This window comes from Vulpes vulpes, chromosome 8, assembly GCF_048418805.1.
Source record: "Vulpes vulpes isolate BD-2025 chromosome 8, VulVul3, whole genome shotgun sequence".
Taxonomy (NCBI): domain Eukaryota; kingdom Metazoa; phylum Chordata; class Mammalia; order Carnivora; family Canidae; genus Vulpes; species Vulpes vulpes.
Window position 1 is genome coordinate 3,934,053 of NC_132787.1, and position 24,429 is coordinate 3,958,481.

Genomic DNA, 24,429 nt, shown 5'->3' on the forward strand with positions numbered 1-24,429 from the left:
TAGTTTTTGGAGGAGTCAAAAGTTATGCATGGATTTTTTACTGCATAGGGGGTCAGTGTCCCTAACCCCTGCATTGTTCAAGGGTCAACTGTAGCAAGATTTTCAAAGCTCTAATACATGCCATTCATGCTCTATACAATAAAAGGGAATATTTATATACTCAAGATTTGTTCATAGGCAATAATTATTTCCATCAGCATATAAATTGAGGGACACCTGCGTGGCTCAGCGGTTGTGTTTGCATTTGGCTCAGGGTGTGATCCTGGAATCCGGGATCGAGTCCTGTCTGCAGGGAGCCTGCTTCTCCCTCTGCCTGTGCCCCACTCCCTCTCTCATGAATAAATAAATATCTTTTTAAAAAAATGAACAGAATGGCTATCAGGAAGCTTGTCCACATATCAAGTGATATATTTTACATTCAGCAAACTTAATTTTATCAAATATCCTTTAATTTCACAGACAACAATATGATACATATTGTGTAAGAAGCGCACAATAATTTTGCAGTACAATTTCAAAGTGTATACAAACTGGAATACAGAGGTTAAACACTGGTGTACTGATGGGCATTCTTGAGCTTTGGATAAACTGTATACAAAACTTGCAATTCAAATATTAGCCAATCTGGAAACTTTACTTCTCATAATATAAAAATGATACTTTGAGATGCAAAATATTTTTTTTTTACTAAACAAACTATATAAACATTTAAAATAATCATTAAAAACTCAACTTTAGAATTTATAAAGATTAGCTATAAAAATATATTGGCAGTCACTTTTCTTAGAAATGTACCATTCACTACATTACAAAATAGACTCTAACATAAAATTGCCTTAATAACCATACTATTTTAGAATCTGATAAACCTTACATTAAATTGATTATAAAATCCTCTTGGAAAACTTTGGTATGCATCTTCAGAAGGTTTTTAAAAAATACTCTAATATCATCTCAAGGGCCTGTAAACATTCCATTCTATTAAAGCACAACAGGATAAGTAATGTATATTGAACTGCATACAGAATATAGAATCAAAAAACAATTTATTATATATTCGTAGAAAATCTCCATTCCCAGAGTAACCAAAAAACAAGCTATTTAAAAGTATCAAACTTTTAAACAGAAGTTCTCTTTCCATTCTGATAAAAAAATGTTACAAAATCACCACACTCCATTCATGTACCTTATATGCCTTTTAGGACAAAGCCTAAAAATAGTGAATCCATGTCTCAAAACCCCTCTCAAGTCCAAAAAACAAACTTAAAAAAAACCATTTAAAAGATTTGACAATAGAACAAGTATACATAATCAGAACACATAATTTATATATTTAGTTATGGTATTAGCTTTTCTTTTATATTTGTAATTTAGAATTTATCGGCAGAAAAAACCGTACACGCGCACACACACACACATACACAACTGAAAAAGGTAAATTTTAGGAAACAGTAAGAAATGCAAACCTACAGGGTAAACTGATTTATTTTAAAAATCAATTTACCAAATTTCATCTTATCTGCCATTTTTGGATTCTTGTTATTTAGAAAATTCAAATTGGTGCAAATTCATTTCCTGCTTCTTGCGTAGGTTTAATTTGTACAGCATTTCCAGTTGTGCCAGTTAACTTCCTTGAGGTCATTTTCTACTTTATCTTCTGTCACCAGATCTCTTGCATAAGATATTTGAGTTGCAAAAGCCTAAATAAAAAGCTTCATTTTTGACCTTTTAATTTATAAAACTCCACTAGAAAAAAAGAAATCCATCTAATTTTAGGCAAGTCTGCAAAAATATTTCTTTCTTAATCAAACACTTTTGTGGGAATAAAGATCCTTCAAAGTTTTTAACTCTTCTATTAGAGTTTTGTTTTGATTTTCCAAGACTGCAACTCGATTTTCCAGGCATTTTACATATTCTTTCTTCTTTCTGCGACATTCTCGAGCAGCTTCTCTAAATATAAGCATTAAAAACCAGTGTTAGAAAAAAAGTTCACATTCTTTAAATGGTAAGTGCACCGCATTAATCCTCCCTGGTCATCCATATCGCCATTGAGCGAAATACATTGATCTTAAGCGTAGAATTCAATCTGTTTTGGCAAATGCATATACCTGCATAACCTATACATTTATCAAGACAGAACATCTTTGTTGTCCCAGAAAGATCCCGCATGCCCAGTCCTGGTCAGTCCTTTCCCCCAACAATTACTGTTCTGATTTTTATCACCTATTCCACAACCTCCTGTAACAGAGTCATACAGTATGTACTCTTGTGTTTGGTCTCCTTTTACTCATTATATTTTTGAGTTTCATTGATGTTTGTGCAGTGGTTTTTTCCCTTACTGCTGCTGGGTGTATTCCACTGTGACTATCACCACAGTTTATCGATCTATTCTTTGGGGCTGTTTCTAGTTTTAGCTGCTATGCTTATACCTGTCTTTTTGTGAACAGATGTCCCATTTTTCCTGGACAAATATCAAGAAGCAAAATTTATGGGTCCTCTGGTTATCTTCCTTTACTTTTTATATAGGTTTTAATTACAAACAGTGCTTGATACTCAGTTTTGTACATGTCCTCTTAACAATATTTCTATGAAGTCCCATGCATGTATTACATAAATAGAGTAGAAAAGTATTGAGTATTTTTTATACTATGTACTTAATGTAAGTATTACCTGCAACTTGTTTTTTTACACACAATTTTAATGATATTTCTATGTTGGTACAGATCTTTCCCATGTGAATATTTCACTGCTAATTCATATTCATTTCTCCAACTACTAGTGAGACTCAACATCTTTTCAAATATTGGTCATTTGGATCTCTTATGTAAACTGCCTATTCATACCCTTTTTCTATTCATATCTTTTTCTGTTTTACAATGAGAAATTACAACCAGGAAAGCCTGGGTGGCTCAGCGGTTGAGCGTCTGCCTTCGGCTCAGGGTGTGATCCTGGGATTGAGTCCCACATCAAGCTCCTACAGGGAGCCTGTTTCTCCCCATGCCTATGTCTCTGCCTCTGTGTGTCTCTCATGAATAAATAAATAAAATCTTAAAAAAAAAAAAAAAAGGAAATCACAACAACCTAAGGACTCTCTCTGTGCATTATACATATTAATCCTTTATTAAAAAAAAAAAGGGGGCGCAGCCCAGGTGGCTCAGGGGTTTAGTGCTGCCTTCAGCCCAGAGCCTGATCCTGGAGACCCGGGATCGAGTCCCACTGTCAGGCTCTCTGCATGGAGCCTGCTTCTCCCTCTGCCTGTGTTTCTGCCTCTCTCTCTCTGTCTCTCATGAATAAATAAAATCTTAAAAAAAAAAAAAAAAGATTATCTGAGAGAGAGACACAGAGAACACATGCACATGGTGGGAAGGAGCAGAAGGAGAAAGAGTCCTAAGCAGACTCCAAGCTGAGCTTGGAGCCCAAAATTGGGCTTGGTCTCACCACCTTGAGATTTAGGACCTGAGCTGAAACCCAAGAGTCGGACAGTTAATCAACTGCCCAAGTGCCCCTCTTTATCTGTTCTTTTTTTAAAGATTTATTTATTTATTTACTCATTCATTCAGAGAGAGGAGAGACAGACAGACACACAGGCAGAGGGAGAAGCAGGCTTCATGCAGAAGCTCAACATGATCTAGGATCACGCCCCGGGCCGAAGGTGGTGCTAAACCGCTGAGCCACCCGAGCTGCCCATCTTTATCTGTTTTTATATTATTTTCTACTCTACCATTTGACTTCTCAGATTTTTTAATTTTTATATCTTATACCATAAATGTCTTTTTCTTGGCTTAAATTAAAATTCCCTGCACTGTATATTCTTCTTTTAATTTTAAAGATTCTATAGCTTAATTTTTCACAATGAAATCTTTATCTGGAATTACTTTTGTATGTGATATAAAATAATGAGTCCAATTTAATTTTCTTTCACATGTGGAGCTGTCAGTTAACATTTATTAAATAAACCGTCCCTTAGAAGTATACTAATACAAAAAGCTATTTTTGGGCTCTACCCTGTTTGCTAAAGTTACTGTCTGCCCCTTTGCTAATACCAAGTTTTGGGGGTTGTTTTTTCCACCCAGGCACCCCACTGATACCAAGTTTTGATTACAGTGGTATTAGAGAGTATGTTTCAATGCTTAACATGACAAGTAAGCTCTTTCTGTTCTTAACCATTCTTGAGTATTTTTTTCTTTCATGTAAACTTTTATTTTGTCTAATTCCATGGAGATCTACAGAGATTCTAACTTGAGTCACAAGTTTCTTTCTTTCTTTCTTTCTTTTTTTTTTTTAAAGATTTATTTATTTATTCATGATAGACATAGAGAGAAAGAGAGAGGCAGAGACACAGGCAGACAGAGAAGCAGGCTCCACGCCGGGAGCCCAATGCGGGACTCGATCCCGGGACTCCAGGATCGCGCCCTGGGCGAAAGGCAGGCGCCAAACCACTGAGCCACCCAGGGATCCCCCACAACAAGTTTCTATGTGAATTTTGGAAGAACTGACATTTTATATTAATGGCCCTAATCGAAGAACACCGGTATTTTCTATATATTCCGATACTGTTTTAGTTCTCAATAAGATCTTTAAAATGTGGATCCTATGTCTTTCCTATTGAATTTGCTAAGTATTTTATGATATGTTACTAATGTGAATATTACTTCCCATTGTATTTTCAAGATGGTAATTCATAGAAAAATAACTTATTGAATTCCTTATAAATCATGGTAGTTTAAAAATTTTTTTATTATGGAATAGTATACACACACAAGACTATGTAGTGTAGTTATAAGTTATGAAGCATATCTGCAAAATTATAAAATGAACACATGTAAACCCAACACCCAACTGAATAAGTAAATAATATTGCTGAAAGAACCCTCTGTGCATTTTCCTGATTCCATCCCTCTGCCTTTTGCCCAAAAGCAATTAGCTTCAATTTTTTATTTATATTCATAGTTTTAGTAATAAAGGCCTCTAAATTACATATAATTTAGTGTGCTTATTTTCTAAAATTACAACCTGTTTTCATTCAACTTTATTTTTCTAATATTTATTCATGTTACAGTGATCATTCACTCAGTTGATACAAATGAACACTCTTTCACTGTATAAATACAAGTACAATGTATGTATCCATTCTGTTACTGATGAATACTTAGGTGGTTTCCTAATTTTTGCTGTGTGAACATTCTTATGCATACTTCCTGCAATAGTCTGTCTTAGGCACATACACAGAGTAACAGCTGAGTCAAGAAGCACATCCAGATGAACTACACAAGATAAGGCCAATTAATTTCAAAGCAGCCTTACCAATTTTCACTCCTGTAAGCAGTCTTTGAGTTTCACTGTTCCAAAACCTTGCCAATTCCTGGTTAGACTTTAAGATTTATGCTAATTGGGTGGGGATAAATGGTATCTGAGTATGTGGTATTTATTTGCATTTCTTTGATTACTGATAAGGGCAAGCAATTTTTCATAAGATTATTAACCACCTGTTTTTTCTGAGAAATGCCTATTTATCTTCTGTTGGGTTGTACTTATTAATTTTGAAGGTATTTGTATTTTTTCAAACACATTTTTTGGGGTTAGACATGCTGCCTGTATCCTCTATAGGCTTGAAGCTTGTATTTTCACTCTATTTTGATGAAAAGAAATTATTAATGAAGATTCATTAATCTTTTATGTTAAAGTTTGTGTGTGGGAGGGGGTGTGAGTTAAGGTATTTTTCCCTATTCCTGAAGCCAAAAAATTACATATTCTCACCACAAAATTTCAAAATGTCACCTTTCACATTTGTGTTTTTATCCATCTGCAGTGATCTTTGTGTATGGTGTGAGAAAAGAAATCCAGTATTTTTTTTCACATATCAATAATTACCCTGGTACCATTTATTGAAGTGTTCCTGTTCCTCCTTCCCCCAATAATCTATCCTACTGTATTAGGGTTTTATGTGTTCATGGATCTATTTTTGAGCTCTCAATTTCTTTGGTCATTTTGGTTTTTTTCTCAGTGCCAGTATCACATTATTTCAGTTATCACAGCTTTAAATAAAACTTGATATATCTCCTCACCTTATTCTTGTCTGGAATATTTTGGCTGTTCTTGGCCCTTTACTCTTCTATCAATTTTAGTATTACTTGTCAAGTTCTTCAAACAACCTGTTTGGGTTTTGATTGGAAGTGCACTGAATCTATGGATCAACTGGGGGAAAAATAATCATCTTTATAATACTGAGTTTCTGTTATCTATGGACATAGTATTTATTTCTCCATTTATTTAGATCTTCCTTAACGTCTTTCAAAAATCACTGTACAATATTTTTCATAAATGTCTTAGACATCTTTTGTTAGATTTATTCTCAGGTATTTTATTTGCTGATAGCATAAATGATATATTTTTAATAATTATTTATTTACCAAACCATTGCTGATGTAAGGAAATATGATTTTTGAAAATGGGCTTTATATTTAGCAGCCTTATAAATTCATTACTTCTAATAATTTTTCTGTAAGTCCACTTTAAAAAATAGGCAATTCTGTATAAAATAGTTTTCTTTCATTTAAATTCTTGTAATTGCCCCCTGCCCTTTTCCTGTTTTACTGAATTGCCAAAGATTTCCAGTACAACGCTGAAGAGAACTGTTTCTTTATCAAGCTTTCATACTTTGTAGATGATTCTACTGGATATTCTAAGCAGATGAATATATATTTGCTACTAATAGTTTTATTTTTCCCAATTTTTATCATTTTTATATGGTCTCTTCATCTTTGGTGATTTTCAATGACATCCTTTTTTTTTTCCTTTGAATATAGTAGATAGATTAACTGAAGACTTCTCATATCTCATTCTGTTATCTGCTTTTTCTGCTGATTCTAGCTCCTGAAAGGTAGTATGGTATTATCTAAGACTTTGGACTCTGAAACAAGGACATGTGTGTTTAAATCCTACCTCTACCACTTACTAAATAGTTTAATCTTGGGTGTAAAATTACATTAGGGGTTGGGTAGTCTGTGATTTTTCAACTTATATTTGTTAGAACTCAACGTATGAGAATTTGTTAAAGCCTGGGTTGAGATCGCTTTCTTCCAAAAAGTTGGGGCACTTTGGACCCAGACCCATTTTTAAATTATAGCTCTTAAACAACACAGGTTTCAACTGTGAGTCTACTTATATGCAGATTTTTTCCAATAAATATAGTACTGTAAATGTATTTTCTCTTCCTTATGATTTTAACATTTTCTTTTCTCTAGTTTACTTTATTCTAAGAATACAGTATATAATACACCTAACATACAAAATATGTGTTAACCCACCGTTATCAGTAAGGATTCTGGTCAACAGTAGACTAAGTTTTTGGGGAGTCAAAAGTTATACATGGATTTTCAACTGAGGAGAGGTCAGCACTCTAACCGGTGTTGTTCAAAGGTCAATTTTATAACTCTCAGTTTTGGGTAAAGCAGTTCTTGGGTGTTGCGTTCAGGAAAAAGAATCTCTGATCCATTTTCCCAGCCTGCACAAACCCCAGGCCTTGTCCCTGGTCCCCACCGATTACCAAAGCTATACCAATCACAAAGATTTGAATTTATCTATAAAGTATATAGGGGCTGCTTCAGTGCTTATTAACCTCATGGTCTTGTGCTTCTGGTTCATTTCTTTTTTTTTTTTTTTAAGATTTTATTTATTTATTTATTCATAGAGACACAGCTAGAGAGAGAGAGGCAGAGACACAGGCAGAGGGAGAAGCAGGCACCATGCAGGGAGCCTGATGTGGGACTCGATCCCGGGTCTCCAGGACCACACCCTGGGCTGCAGGCGGCGCTAAACCGCTGCACCACCAGGGCTGCCCTTCTGGTTCATTTCTAACCTCAACAGATAGCTCTTCTAATTATTTAAAGGGGTGGGGTTTTTTTATATTTTATCAAGCTTTTTTTTCTTTTTTAAAGATTTATTCATTTGACAGAGAGAGCACAAGCAGGGGAAGCAGCAGGCAGAGGAAGAGGAAGAGGGAGAGGGAGAAGCAGGTTTCCTGTTCAGCAGGAAGAGGAAACAATTCCTACTCTGGATGTGGGGCTTGATCCTAGGACCCTGGGATCATGACCTGAGCCAAAGGCAGACACTTAACCGACTGAGCCATCCACATTGCCCCTCATCAAGCTTTTAAAAATATTATATAGCTGAGGTCATACTGTCAGAAAGAGAAGTCTCATTCTATTTAATTTTTAACAAGTCTTTTCGGGTTCCTAGGTACACAATCATATCATCAGCAAAAAAATACAATTTTTCTCCTAGTATTTACACATCTTAGTTTCTTGTCTTAGTGCACGCATCTGCTGGAACCTCCAAAATAACATAATCCTCCCATGTTACCAAGTTCATTTACAACGATATCTGCTCTTAATTTTTAGTAACGAAACATTTTATCCTGAAGTAATTAAATGCATCTCTCTGGTCCTCTTGTTTTTTTTTTTTTAATTTTTATTTATTTATTATAGTCACAGAGAGAGAGAGAGGCAGAGACAAAGGCAGAGGGAGAGAAGCAGGCTCCATGCACCGGGAGCCCGACGTGGGATTCGATCCCGGGTCTCCAGGATCGCGCCCTGGGCCAAAGGCGGGCGCCAAACCGCTGCGCCACCCAGGGATCCCTCTCTGGTCCTCTTATAATAATTTTTATTGCTCTAGAAAATCATCCTTTTATTCTGGTTTTCTAACTTATTGTTGAGGAGCTGAAAATAGAATCCTATTGTAATTTTAAAAACATTTTTTTATCTGTGGATATCTCCCCCTTTTGGTTCCTAATATAATTTACTGGTATCCTTTCTCTCCTTTTTTTCCCTTGAACTCACTGAGAAGGCTACTCATTTTTATTTCTCAAAGAACTGGTGGTTTTTCATGGCTGATATACATATAGCTATGTTTAAAATACATTTAAAATGAAAATAAATGTTTCTAGAGGTTAAATCACTGCTATATATTCATGGGTAAAATTAATTTTTGAGGATCATTTCTGTGTCCATCACTTTTTGTAGGAATTCTTTCCTCTTCTTGCTGTCAATGGCTAGCAGCAAATTATTATTTTCATTTAACTTTTGTCAGCCCAACAAGAACAAAATAAATGGAAAAGCTCTGCTTAACAGTACTATTCAAAAGATACAATATATGAAATAAAGACATAAACAATGGAATGCAGTGGTCCAATGGAAATGAACTAGACATAATCTAACACTCAGTTTTTAAAAAAAAGCATATATACCCTCTCTTCATTTTTTAAAAAGTAAGCTCTATATCCAATATGGGGCTCAAACTCACAACCCCATGATCAAGAGTCATGTGCTCTACCGACTGAGCCAGCCAAGTGTCCCAAACCTCTCTCATTTTTAATATGCACTTCCAGTTAACACCTGGTTATGTCTTGATATTTATAAAAACATTACCCATTCTGGCAATACAATTTTACTACCTACCTGTTTTTCATCAACCTTATTTCTCTTTTCAGTTGGGGGTCATCTGTTTTAGTTGTCTGAGATGTTAGAGTCACAGGGGAAGTCATCACCACAGTTTGTGGTAGTGAAGTAGCTGAAGGTGTGGTACGGATCTGATAAGTCTGCATATCTCCTGATGCAGCTGTGTGGTCAAAAGATTGAGTTAATTCGTAAGTGTTTTGGAAGTACATTGGATGTTTTCTATAGACATTTAAGCATACTTACTTTGTACAACCACTTGGTTGCTGGGCACAAGTATTTGCTGTCCATCAGAAGTCTGTGCATACTGGAGAATTGTTGTACCTTGCTGAGTACTGCCTGAATTTGTCATGGTTAATGTTTGAAGTCCCTGTACTCCATCTGTGCCTGGACTGGCCAGTTGTAAGGCTCCATTTGGGGCAATGGCAACTTTAACCAAAGAGAGAACATAGCTTTTGTAAGGCTATACAATACACTAAATTGCAAAGGACTGGTGAAAAAAACCCCTAAACACTATTTATTAAAACAGGTCTGAATGCAGTTCCACTTGATAACTGTTGACTACTTTGAACTATATGTAAAAGAAATAAAATGGCATTTATCTGTAAAATTTTATAGTTCAGATGCACCAATCTTAAATTTAGTCTCAAACTACAATATAACTGATTAGTCAAAACACATTTTAGGTTCCATGAAGCACCACATGCTAATTGCTAATGTTGTCACATTAATTCTGGTGCAGGAGAGGGTATCAATGGCTAGCTTTTTTTTTTTTTTAATTTTTATTTATTTATGATAGTCACAGAGAGAGAGAGAGAGAGGCAGAGACATAGGCAGAGGGAGAAGCAGGCTCCATGCACCGGGAGCCTAATGTGGGATTCGATCCCGGGTCTCCAGGATCGCGCCCTGGGCCAAAGGCAAGCGCCAAACCACTGCGCCACCCAGGGATCCCAATAGCTAGCTTTTAAAGGAAAAATAAGTAGAAGGAAACATTAACATAGTTTGTAATTTTTATACAAATAAGCTGTAAAAACAAAAAAACAAAAAAACCAAATAAGCTGTAAAGTTGGGCAGCTCCGGTGGTGCAGCAGTTTAGCGCCACCTGCAGCCCAGGGTGTGATCCTGGAGACCCGGGATCGAGTCCCATGATGGGCTCCCAGCATGGAGCCTGCTTCTCCCTCTGCCTGTGTCTCTGCCTCTCTCTTTCTCTGTGTCACTCATGAATAAATAAATTCTTTTTTTTTTTTTAAAAACACACACACACAAATAAGCTGTAAAGTATTTTTTTGTGTGTGTAAAGTATTTTTTTTTTGTGTGTGTAAAGTATTTTTGAATAGACTATGCTTATGGAAAAATTTTAATAAGATTAAAGGTTATATAATGAAAACATAAATCTTCATACTGTTTCTGAGCTCTGCTTTCCAGTGGTAACCACTGTTAAAATGTACTAAATGTTACTTACCTAGGTGATATTTTAAAAATGTAATCTATTCAAGTCACTTCCTAGAGAAAATCACCAGTAAGGTTTGTCATGAGAAAGCCCATTTACAGATCACATTACTATATGCCCCCCAAACATTTTTCAATAAATTTCATTTATGTTAATATTTTCCTCTCAAACTTTATTTTATTTTTTAAAAGTATTTATTTACTTATTCATGAGAGATACAGAGAGAGAGAGGCAGAGACACAGGCAGAGGGAGAAGCAGGCTCCATGCAGGGAGCCTGACATGGAACTTGATCCCAGGTCTCCAGGATCACACCCCGGGCTGAAGGCAGGTGCTAAACTGCTGAGCCACCCAGGCTGCCCTCCTCTCAAACTTTGAAACACTCAAAGGGTCTGATCGAATAGAAAACATTTTAGCATTATGCAATCCCACATAATAAATCTCCTTTAGAATTTAATGCCTCATCTCGGTACACTCTTACAGATTATCATTATGTACCTTTTTCCCCCTCTTTTTACACTCTGGACCAGAAAGCCAAAACACATTTGTCTAGACGTGTGTTTTAACTGAAAATAATTTCTTTCAGGAGTTTCTAATTATCCCTCCTCCACTGCCACACAACAAATATTCCTACATACTTTAATTTACACGACTTTAGAAGTAATGACAGCGTTTAGATGCAGAGATGTTTTAAATTTATATTGCAACTATTTTCAATCTCTTCTGCAACCCGCAATATATATACACACATATAAAAATATAAGTATATAAATAAAAAGTAATACTCTCATTCTCACCCTGTTTATTCCACTGGCCACCCCATTACCTCATGGTAACCATTATTTCTGGTGTACATCCTTCCTAATCTTTTCCTATGTTCATATAGACTGATCTATCAATACATATCAAAATATGTGTATCCGTACAACATATTTATAGATGTGTATGTCTTTTGATGTTAAATCATGTGTATGTGACAACATGGAATTGTATGTGACAACATGGAATTGTAACATTTTTGTAACATATCTTCCTATTTATTCTTTAAAAAGATTTTATTTATTTGAGAAAGTACACAGGTGCGCATAAGCAGGGAGGAGGGGCAGAGGGAGAGGGAGAGTCCTGGGTTGATCCCAGGACTCTGAGATCATGACCTAAGTCAGATGCTTAATTGACCCAGGCACCTTCTTCCTCCTTTTGTTTAACATGTGTATTCCCCTGGTTGAATATACTCTAAATCTGCACTGATACAGTAGCATTAGCCACAAGTAGCTACTTAAAGTAACTAAAACAAGATAAAAAATTCGGTTCCTAGTCTGGTTCCTAGTCTCGCCAGCCACGTTTCAAGTGCTCAGTAGTCATACGTGGCTTAGCAGCTACTGTATTGGACAATGCAAACATAAAACATTTTTAACATCAAGGAAGTTCTACTGGGTCATGCTGCCTTACATACTAGTTTGTATTGTACTTTGTTCTCAGTTTTTTTTTTTTTTTTTAAGATTTTATTTATTTCTTCATAGAGACACAGAGAAAGAGAGGCAGAGACACAGGCAGAGGGAGAAGCAGGCTCCATGCAGAGAGCCCGACGTGGGACTCGATCCAGGGTCTCCAGGATCACCCCCTGGGCTGCAGGTGGCACTAAACCGCTGCACCACCGGGGCTGCCCATGGTCTCAGTTTCTTATGTGTCCTCACTGAAGTGGTTTTTTTTAATATATATATTCTTTTTTTTAAAGATTCATTCATTCATTCATTCATTCATTCATGATAAAAATAGGGGGAGAGAGAGAGGCAGAGACACAGGCAGAGGGAGAAGCAGGCTCCATGCTGGGAGCCTGATGCAGGACTCGATCCTGGGACTCCAGGATCACACCCTGGGCCAAAGGCAGGCGCTAAACTGCTGAGCCACCCAGGGATCCCCTATATATTCTTGAACTATAATTTATTCATAACAAATTTCACGGAAAGCCTACTATGCACCAGGCCCTCTATACTTGGTGTTTACAACTATGAACAAGACAAAGTTCTTTCCCTCAGGAACTTATCCTTGAGAACAGATCATAAATAAGCTGATCTTTAATTATATATAAACTATTATTAAACTAACATGTTCTTTTTAATAATCACATATAAATGCTATTAAAAATATAAGAAAGTTAACCAAAGACCGTATTTTAAGAAGAGTGGTCTCTGTGAGGAAGTGACATTTAAGTGGAACAGGAGTGAGGATGTAAAGTCATGTGAGGCTCTGGGAGAAGAATGTGCCAGGCAGTGGGGATAACAAGCCCAAATATACTGAGGCAGAAACAAATTTCATGTGTTGTAGAAACAGCAAGAATGCCATTCAGTGGCAGATGAGATTGGAGTTGGGTAAGCAAGGCCAGAGCCTGGATGTTAACTTACCCTTGTAGAACTTATTCTAGGTGTGATGGAGCGTCACTGGAGGATCTAGAGGAAAAGTGGTGTGATCTAATTGACATTTTAAATAAACTGCTTTGGCTGCAGTATGGAAAACAATGACAGCATGAACAGAAGCAAAATAACCAATTGGATGTCCACCAGTGTTCAGATGGGACATAGATTTTGTGGCAAGAATCAACTAGACTTGAAGAACAGGACTTAAGAATGGAGGAGAGGGGGCAGCCCTGGTGACTCAGCGCTTTGGCGCTGCCTTCAGCCCAGGGCCTGATCCTGGAGACCGGGATCGAGCCCCACATCGGGCTCCCTGCGTGGAGCCTGCTTCTCCCTCTGCCTGTGTCTCTGCCCCCTCTCTCTCTATGTGTCTCTCATGAATAAATAAAATGTTAAAAAAAAAAAAAAAAAAAAAGAATGGAGGAGAGGGGGCAGCCTGGGTGGCTCAACAGTTTAGCACCTGCCTTCAGCCCAGGGCATGATCCTGGAGTCCCGGGATCAAGTCCCATGTTGGGCTCACTGCATGGAGCCTGCTTCTCCCTCTGCCTGTGTCTCTGCCTCTCTCTCTCTCTCTCTCTCTTTCATGAATTAAAAAAAAAAAAAAAAAAAAAAAAAAAAAAAAAAAAAAATGGAGGAGAGGGCCATCTGGGTGGCTCAGCGGTTGAGCTTCTGCCTTTGGCTCAGGGCATGATCCCGGGATCCAGGATCGAGTCCCACATCAGGCTCCCTGGGAGGAGTCTGCTTATGTTTCTGCCTCTCTCTGTGTCTTTCATGAATAAATAAATAAATCTTAAAAAAAAAAAAGAATGGGAAGAGAAATAGTCTACAAATAGATAGCACAAAGAATTCTGCGAGGTGTAAAATCCTAACTTGATTGTGGTAGATCTGTCAAAACTCCAAAGTAAGCATATCAATTATAAGCTGTGTGACTTTAGGGACATGATCTAACCTCTCTAAGGCTTTATGAATTTCCTCATAAATTGATAATTGCCTACCTCACAAAGTTGTTGTAAGAAGTAAACACAATCATGCTGAAAAAGTATTTCGCATTGTTTTTGGCACAAAATGCTATTCTTCAATTATCCTCACTATTAAAGCAGGACAGTCTTCTTCATTATGACTATACCCCACTTCTTTATGAAAAAGTTAAGTTTTTGTATGTCCATCATGTAAAAATTTATTCCTATACGTACTGTACTGTCCACTGCTAGTTTGATAGATGGGAGTCGGAACGGACATAGAAGTGACAGCAGAAACGCCAGGGTTTTCTCCGTCTCCTTTTCTGCCCCGTGTATCTTCAGAAGATAGATCTTTCAAAATTTTTCTGTGAAAAATAAAACTCTATTAATTGGTAATGAAGACAGCTTTATAAAAATAAATTGCTCTATTTTTTTCAATCTCAGGTTAAAAGTACAATAATCTACTAGACATCTATAAACTGTTATGTCAGGGCACCTGCATGGCTCAGTCTATTAAGTGGCTGCCTTTGATTCAGATCATGACTTTAGGGTCCTAGGAGTGAGCCCTGCATTGGGCTCCCTGCTCAGTGGGGAGTCTGCTTCTCCCTCTCCTCCTGTGCTCTCTCTCACTCTCAAATAAATAAATAAAATCTTAAAAAATAATTAAATAAACTGTTTATTCAGTAGTCTTTTAGTTTAGCACAGACTACTATAATGATGTGCACTGAAGGCTATGCATTAGCATTAGTTATGGCTACCTGAAAAGAAACACTGAATACTCATACAGAGTGCCATTCAATGTACAAGGCTCTTACAGAGGTATGAAATGTCTCATTCCCCTAAAAGAGAGATGCCTCCATTGTAAGGTATTTCACTAATTAATAAGAATAGTATTCATTTTCTTTTTTTTTTTTTTTTTAAGATTTTATTTATTTATTCATGAGAGACACGCAGAGAGAGACAGGCAGACACAGAGACAGAAGGAGAAACAGGCTCCATGCAGGCAGTCCAGTGTGAAACTCTGGACTCGATCCTTGGGACTCCAGGATCAGGCCCTGGGGCCGAAGGTGGCACTAAATCGCTGAGCCACCCGGGCTGCCCTAGTATTCATTTTCTAAATAGTGACCTTCACTTAAAAAAACCAAATTCAAAAAAAATTTTATTTTTTCAACCAACTTTTATGAGAAGAGAAACCCACCGTTTTTAGAAACAAGAAAATCAGAAATACTATAAAAAAGCCCATAGTATTAGTGATAAATTGTTTTTATTTATGAATGATCTTTTTTTAAAGTAAGCTCTACACCCAATGTGGGGCTCTAACTCACAATCCCGAGATCAAGAGTTGCATGCTACACTGACTGAGCCAGCCAGATGCCTCAATAAAATCCCACAGGTATCCCTCAGACTTGATAAATGGGACTTTGACAGGGATACGGGGATAGATAAAGAGTCCTTGCTGAAAAGAAAGAACTTCCAAAACACAATTGGGGTAGAGGGACATATAAATATTATTTGTTTCTAAAGAAAAACAAAAAAGAATGAAAACAATTTTACTCAAGAATTCTATATTCATTGTAGAAAAATCAGAAAACTGAAACTCTTGTGTGGAAGCCACAAAAACAGTCACAAAGGAGAAAAAACCCCAAACCCTTAGCATTGAAAAGGATCTTTCATTTATCGATGCCAACCTTCCAGCCCAGGCAGGAATTCCCCAACATTCCTAACAGCCTCTATATCCAGGAATAAGGCATCAACAGCTTCCAAACAGGAAATCATTCAACTACTAAGCCCTTTCTTATTTAGACCCAAAGCTGGTTCCACCTTGTGAAGCTAGAGAAATTTAAGCTTAACGCTAACTCTATATCCATGCCCTACTCTGCAGTATTTGACAATTGCTACAGTTCTTTGAGACCAAGTAATTCCAGTTCCTTCAGCTCTTCTATGATGTGTTGAAAATTGTTCTCCAATATGGTCTCCTTACTCTGGACAATCTTCCCAAAAGAGCTGATACAATTGTAGACTATATTAACAGTTGTCCCATAGAGAGTAAGAGAGGTAGCAGTCCTATAGGACTCTGTGTTAGGCATTTGTACAATGGTCACACTAGTTCCTAAACCTGTTTGTATATAAGAATTGTCTGGAGAGTTTTACTGAATCCACATTTCCATCTGGTCCCCCTAATGGCTGAGTAATCCCTTTAATGAGATGCCTGCGGAGTCTTACACAGCCAGCCTATCATGAGACTGTGGAATGCTGTGCCAGTTCTTTTTCACTTTTAAGTTATTAAACATTTTGAGCATAAAGAAAAGTACAGAAATTAAAATACCTATGTACCATATACCAAGAATCAACAGATGGTAATACATCCTGCAATCTCACCGAACTCGTTAATTCTACTTCAGTGCATTATTTAAGATTATCTATATATGAACCATGTCATCTGCAAATTATTTTATTTCATCCCATCCTTTCGAGTCTCGTTGCCTTTTATTTCACTTTCTTGCCTAACTGCCTGAAAACAATGTTAAATAGAAGTCATGAGAGTGGACACCCACAGCCTTGTTGCATTCATTACCTTAGGGTGAAAACATTCAGTCTCCCACCATTATATGCTGTTGGCTACAGGCTTTTGTAGAGGTGCTTTATTAGGCTGAAGAGCTCCCTTCTATTTGTTTCATGAGCATTTTTATCAGTAAATGGTACTCGATTTATCAAATGCTTTTTCGGTGTCTGTTGAGATGATCTTACCTTTTTTTGTTCTTATTCTATAAATACGATGTATTACATCAATTGATTTTCATATGTTAAGCCAATCTTGCATTCCTGAGATAAAATCCTACCTGATAACCATGTATAATGCCTTTTATATGTTGTTGGTTTCCATTTGCCAAACTCATATTTTGCTAGGGATCTCTGTGTTTACATTCATGAGGAATATTGGGTCTGTAGTTTTATTATCTCTTAATTAGTGGGTTGAATCCATGTCTTTTTTTTTTTTTTTTTTAATGATTTGATTTATTCATGAGAGACACACAGAGAGAGGCAGACACATAGGTAGAAGTAGGCTCCCTGGGATCCCCGGGTGGCTCAGCGGTTTAGCACCTGCCTTCGGCCCGGGGTATGATCCTGGGGTCCTGGGATCAAGTCCCATGTCGGGCTCCCTGCATGGAGCCTGCTTCTCCCTCTGCCTATGTTTCTGCCTCTCTCTCTCTCTGTGTCTCTCATAAATAAATAAATAAAATATTAAAAAAAAAATAAGAAGTAGGCTCCCTGTGGGAAGCCCGATGCGGGACTCAATCCCAGGACCCCAAGATCACGCCATGAGCCAAAGGCAGAGACACTCAACTGCTGAGCCACCCAGGTGTCCCGAATCCATGTCTTCCTAATATAATTAACGATAACACTTGATCTACCACTTATTTGCTTCTTTCTTTCTTTCTTTCTTTCTTTCTTTCTTTCTTTCTTTCTTTCCTTCCTTCCTTCCTTCCTTCCTTCCTTCCTTCCTTCCTTTCTTTCTTTCTTTCTTTCTTTCTTTCTTTCTTTCTTTCTTTCTTTTTTTTAAAGACTTTATTTGACAGAGAGAACCAGAGAACACAGTGGGGGGAAGTGCAGAGGGGGAAGCAGATTCCCCAATGAGCAGGGAGCCCGACTGGGGGCTTGATCCCAGGACTCTGAGATCATTACCTGAGCCAAAGGCCACGCTTAACCGACTGAGAGACCCAGGTGCCCTGCTTTCTGTTTTTAAAGAGTCTTCTGGGGGTGTCTGCCTGGCTCAGTCAGTAGATCGTGCAACTCTTGAGTTCAGGGTCATGAGTTCAAGCCCCATGTTGGGCACAGAGCTTACTTAAAAAAAATAAAGTCTTCTGTATTCTCTTGGGTTTTTTGAGAATTTTTCAGAACACCATTTTAGGGGTGGCCTGGGTGGCTTGTTGGTTAAATATCTGTCTTCAGCTCAGGTCATGATCCCAGAGTCCTGGTATCGGGCCCCACATTGGGTTGCCTGCTCAGCAGGGAGTCTGCTTCTTTCTTTGCCCCTCACCCTGCTTGTGCTCTCTAATAAACAAATCTTAGGAAAAAAAAAAAAGAACTCCATTTTAATTTATCATATATCTCACTAAATCTCTTCATATAATTTAGTAATTGCTCTAGAGAGTTATAATACAGATATCTTGTTTACTTAGAAACACTATTTTACCATGTTAAATGAACCTTAGAAAACTTATCACCATATTGAGTCTCTTTTTCTTCCCCTTTATGTTGTAGTTGTCTTACATATTACATCTCCATACACTGAAAGGCCCATCAGACAATGACATCTTGTCAACCAAACATAGTTTTAAAAATTCAATAGGTGGGGGGATCCCCAGGTGGCTCAGTGATTTAGCACCTGCCTTTGGCCCAGGGCATGATCCTGGAGTCCCTGGATCGAATTCCGCATCGGGCTCCACGCATGAAATGAAGCCTGCTTCTCCCTCTACCTGTCTCTCTCTCTCTGTGTGCCTCTCATGAATAAATAAATAAAATCTTTTAAAAAAATTCAATAGGCAAATAATTCATTATACTTGTCCAGATCTTGCTGTTGCTGTTTCTTCATTCCTAACCTTCCAAGTTTCTGTCTTAAGAGCTTTCTTAGCAGTTACTTTAGAGCAGGTCTGCTGTCGATGACTACTCTTAGTTTTCTTTCATCTGAGAATATTTATTTCACCTCTCATTTCTGGGGATATTTTCACTAGTTACAGAATTCTGGATTAATGATTTTTTCTTTCAATGGTTTTAACATGTATTTCATTTCCTTCTGGCCTCCTTGGTTTTGATGAGAAATCTGTAATGATTCACATTATTTCCTTTTATTTTAAAAAAATTAGGGATCCCTGGGTGGCGCAGCGGTTTGGCGCCTGCCTTTGGCCCAGGGCACGATCCTGGAGACCCGGGATCGAATCCCACATCAGGCTCCTGGTGCATGGAGCCTGCTTCTCCCTCCGCCTGTGTCTCTGCCTCTCTCTCTCTCTCTGTGACTATCATAAATAAATTAAAAAAAAAAAATTAAAAAAAATAAAAAAACAACTTAAAAAAATTATTTAAATAGATTTTATTTATTTATTTATTTGACAGAGTACGCACGCAAAAGAGGGCAGGGGGCAGGCCGAGGGAGAGGGCGCCACCTAGGCATCCCCATACTGTTTCTGTTTTTCTCTGGCTGCTCACAAGAGTGTTCTTTGCCTACAGTTTTCAGAGTTTGATTATGACCTGTTTGGGTAGGGGTTTCTTTGTGTTTATCTACAACTTATGTGTTTGTTGAGCCTTTTTTTTTTTTTAAAGACATTTGAGAGAGAGAGAGAGAGTGAGAGAGAGAGCGTGTGCACATGCATGCAGGGAGATGAGGGAGAGGGAGTCTCAAGCAGACTTCATGCTGAGCCCAACACAGGGCTTGATCGATCTCATGACCTGAAACCAAGAGTTGGACACTTACCTGACTGTGCCACCCAGGCACCCCTGCTGAGAGCTTTTTTTAATCTGGGTTTCACCAAATTTAGGAACATTCCAGCTATTGTTTCTTTAATATTTTTTTCTGTAGCATACTTATCCTTTTCCTTTGACTAGAATGACATAAATGTTAGAACTTCTGGTATTGTCTCACAATTCCCTGGGAATTAGTGAATTTTTCTAATCTCTATTGTTCAAACTGGATCATCTCCAATGAACTATCTTTGAAGCTGACTATGCCCTTATCTTTACTCTCCTTCTGAACCCATCCAGTGAGGTTTAATTTCTGTTACTGTATTTCTCAACTATAAAACTTCTTTTTAGTTCTTCTTATATCTTTTACTTTTTGTGAAGAGTTCCATTCATTTCAGGAGAATTCACACTTATTGGAAATATTTTAATAATAGCTCCTCTGAAATTCTGTCACATAATTTCAACATCTGTGTCATCTAGGAGATGGCATCTGCTGACAGTCTTCCCATGCAGTTAAGATTCTTCCAGGTTCTCTGCCTGACAAGTAACTTGGGACATTTTCAAAATTATATCAGACTTTGTGGTCTCAGGTTCAGAGTCCCTTCCTGCAGTATCTAAAGTAATGGGTGTACCTTAGTTTTCATGCTTCTGTTTCCCACTCTGGCTTCAGCTCGCATATTTGTATTGTTAAAAAGAAAACCACAGGCCCCAAATGCCGTCTCTTAGGCCAAGTCCCCAACCTAGGACTTAATACCTAATCTAACTGCAGTTTCAACTTCCTCCAGAGAGGCAGTCTTAACTAGTCAGCCAGAAGTTTTCAGGTCAGTGCCAATGAGTGCCACATGGGCCCTCTCTACCCACCAAAGAAGGCAAGGTAATCTGCATAATAAGAACCCCTGATCTTGGGATGCCTGAGTGGCTCAGTGGTTGAGTGTCTGCCTTTGGCTCAGGGCATGATCCTGGAGACCTGGGACTGAGTCCCACATCGGGGTCCCTGCATGGAGCCTGCTTCTTCCTCTGCCTGTGTCTCTGCCTCTCTCTCTCTCTCTCTCATGAATAAATAAATAAAAGAACCCCTGATCTTCCCACTAAGAGAAAAAGATCTTGTCTGTAAGAGTCCTTTTCATTTGCTAAAACTGTCCTGCCCCACCCTTCTTCCTATAAAAAACCTTCCATTTTGTACAGCTCCTTGGAGCTCCCCTCCACTTGCTAGATGGGTTGCTGCCTAATTAATTTTAATAAAGCCAGTTAGATCTTTAAAATTACATGGCTGAATTCTGTTTAACAGATTTGATGGCGTCAGGATCAAAACAGAACTTCAGGCAGAATCTAAGGACAACAATAAGCAGGCATAGAGACCCTTCAGAGTTCATCTTTCTTGCCATGTCTTAGGGCCTTTGGTAAGGTCCCTCTCAGTTTTAGCTCTGCTCTTTCTGCGTCCAAGCTACCAATCTGACTCTGTAGTAAAGGGTTAATGTGTCAGGCTAGACTGACAGGAGGTTCTAAAGGAGTACCAGTCTTTAATCCTTGGTTCTGCCCACATTTCCACCTTGGAAGCCTTTCCTAGTTCCAGTCCATGGGCTGGCTTAGTTCACACTGGGAATTGCTGGTAGTATACAAAGACTTGCCTTGGCTTTAGCCACGCACAGTGGTATGTTTTGGTTACTGCTAGTATGTTGAGGTGCATGTTTGTTTTGTTTTGTGTAAATAAAAGTTATTGTTAGTGGGGATTTCAGAAACTGAAAAGCCACAAGAATGGCTGGTCAAAGGTCAAAGCATTCAAGGGCTATTAGAGCAGTTGCCACCTAACTCAAAGACTCCCAATGTTAGTACAAGCTGGTCAAGGAACAGGTGAGATTGACACCAGTTTCTCCACCGGCCTCAAGAAAACTTCCATGCAGTGAGGTACAGTGAAAAACCACCCATGAATCTCAATCCCATAGTTTGGCTCTGAGAAACCCAAAGGCCTAGTTAAAAGAGATGGGATTCTTATATCTACAGAATTGAGTGTGTCATATTCTGGCACACCTGCTTATTTTATGTCTAAGAACTATAGTCTGGAAGTTATAGATACCTAGCAAGATTAAAAAAAAATTTTTTTTAAACTAAAACAACGAAAAAAAAAAATAAAAATAAAAATAAACTAAAACAACGTGGAATTAAAATGGCTGTTATGAGGAACATGGACTTAGACAAGATCATTCATTTAAAAATTGCACTTGAAAGCAAGGGTTGCCTTGGCAACCTGTTTTCATTGGCAAGGAGCCTCCAATAGATTTCAAAATTCCAAAATAGTTTCATTAAAAGATTCACGTCAGGGCAGCCCTGGTGGCCCAGCGGTTTAGTGCCGCCTTTGGCCCAGGGCGCGATCCTGGAGACTGGGGATCGAGTACCATGTTTGGCTCCCTGCGTGGAGCCTGCTTCTCCTTCTACCTGTGTCTCTGCCTCTCTCTCTCTCTCTCTCTGTGCTTCTCATGAATAAATAAATAAAAAAAAATATAAAAAAAGATTCACGGCAAAAAGCTAATGAAAAAGAGCAAAGATATCTACAACAGGACTACTAAGACTGATGTAACTCCTCCTGCTCCCTTCTGTCCTTTGAGTATCCCTCTTAGTAAGCTTCCATTCTGAACCACCTTTCCATTCTGAAGAGACAGTGACTTTTGAAATAAGACAAAAGTCTTATTTTTGTCTGGTGGCTCAGTGGTTGACTGTCTGCCTTTGGCTCAGGGCGTGGTCCTAGAGTCACAGGATCAAGTCCCATATCAGGCTCCCTGCATGGGGCCTGCTTCTCCCTCTGCCTGTGTCTCTGCCTCTCTCTCTCTGTCTCTCAAGAGTAAATAAATAAAATCTTAAAAAAAAAAAAAAAAAAAAGTAAGACGACTTGGGGCTACCCGTGATCCTCTCCAGTTATCTCTTATTCCTTGCTCTGAGGCTGAACTAAAGGCCATAGTTAAAAAAAATTTCTTAAAACTGGGGAGGACCCTCAAGAGTTTTTGTAAACAGATTTCCTGAGCCCTACTGAGAGAAGGAAAATAAAACTTCATGTTGTCCCTTTGTATCCAAATCCAGAGCCAGTAGATAATGAGCCTTCCTCTCCTGGGAATAGCTATTTCCTTTTTGGTTTTTTTGGTTACCTCCTAAGAACATGGCTTGCCTTTCTGCCTGTCTGGTACATGAAGCTGTCTGTTCTTTCTTTGGCTGTCTTTAGGAGTAATTCTAGATCTTCTTAAGATAGTACCTTTCACTCCCTCACTGAGGAGGCATTTTGGGTCCATGACATTGTCAGAAATATTTACTGGTCCTTGAACTACTGTCCTAGCTCTTTAGGCAGCTGAGAACGTTTTTTTCACCTAACATGCATTTACTGGATGCCTACTTATTAAGGCCTAAGGCCACTCAATGCCAGACTTCTGCTGTCATGAAGTCCTTATAATATGGCAACAGCCTACTTACTCCTAAATCAGAGAAATTAAGATGAAGTAGTTAGGGCTATGGGAAACCCAAGACAGGCCTCTGGGTTCTTTCCCACTTTTTGGCAAATCTCATTTTTTGGTTTTTACATTTCTTTATCCCCTCCCATAGTATGCTTAAGACTCAAACTATAAATAAACCTGGTGTGGAGACTTATCTATAAGACTGCAAAAACAGTTTACCATCATTTCCTAACCTGTCAAGTTCATAATCCTGGAAAAGCTTTTTGTTTCCAGAGGCTTCAAACCTCTTCCTTCCAACCACTTTGAACACCTGCAGCTGGACTTCATTCATTTGTCATCCAGCATGGGTTATCGATATGTTCTTGTGATAGTATATATGTTTTCTAGAGATAGACTGGTTTGCCAATGTGAGGGCATTAGTCTTGTGGCAGGGGAAAACAAAAAACTTTAGAAAACGTGCTTCCCGCTGGGGCTATACTTTCCATTGAGGCACGCATTTCACTGAGCAATTCATTCAAGCCTTGATAAAGGTCTTATGAACATCTTGAAATTATCACTGTCCCTAACAGTGCTCGCTTCGGCAGCACATATATCACTGTCCCTAACATCCTCAACCAGGCAAGGCTGAAAGAACTAATGAAATTCTCTAAGCTTGCTGAAACTGCTGGACTCCCCTGGCCTAAGATGTTGAAACTGCATCTGCTCAAACTCACTTCACAGGAGACAGTTGCCAGTAAACCGCTATTATTGATGTACAACTTTCTGCTGATTCCTGGCTGTCTTGGGCTAATATAACCAGTTACTGTAAGTCTTTAATGTCTTATACTAAAGCGTATCATCAATAGGTTAAAGGATCTTATCAAAGGATCCTATTGGTCACAGTCTGGAGCCTGGTGACTGGTATTTTGGAAAGGTCATAAAAAAAAAAGAAAAAGAAAAGAAACAAGAAACAAAAAACAAAACAGAAACAAACACCCAGCTCTCAAGCCCTGTTGGAAAGTACCTTACCAAGTACTCCTGACTACTGATACTGCTGCAAAACTAAAAGGTAGCTTTGGGTACACACCACACAGCTAAAGAAGGCCCTACCAGACACCTGGTCCTATACAGATGGCTGAAGATCTCTAAATCAAACTGTTAATAGAGAAGTAGCTTACATCAAGGTAGATTACTTCCACCCACTTTTATTGCATTATTTGCTGCTAAAGCAATAGCGAAAACTCTAGCCAAAGTTGTCCTTGGTAACAGAATAGCTCTTGAATCAG

General features: G+C 38.2%; 1 protein-coding gene across 24 annotated transcripts in view; it reads right to left on the minus strand.

Annotated features, from left to right (window-relative positions):
* ATF1 (activating transcription factor 1) overlaps positions 1–24,429 on the minus strand; it is a 255,115-nt gene that overhangs the window by 178,986 nt on the left and 51,700 nt on the right. For 14 of the 24 annotated variants that reach the window (XM_072765301.1, XM_072765291.1, XM_072765293.1 and 11 more), the window contains 3 exons: positions 14,505–14,635; positions 9,699–9,881; positions 9,456–9,615 (listed from right to left, as the gene is read on the minus strand). In XM_072765301.1, coding sequence (XP_072621402.1) covers positions 9,456–9,615; positions 9,699–9,881; positions 14,505–14,635 — 474 coding nt within the window. Of the gene's footprint in view, positions 1–431; positions 1,951–9,455; positions 9,616–9,698; positions 9,882–14,504; positions 14,636–24,429 lie in introns of those variants that run through there. The other 10 variants (XM_072765304.1, XM_072765300.1, XM_026000322.2 and 7 more) reach the window with 1 other exon arrangement.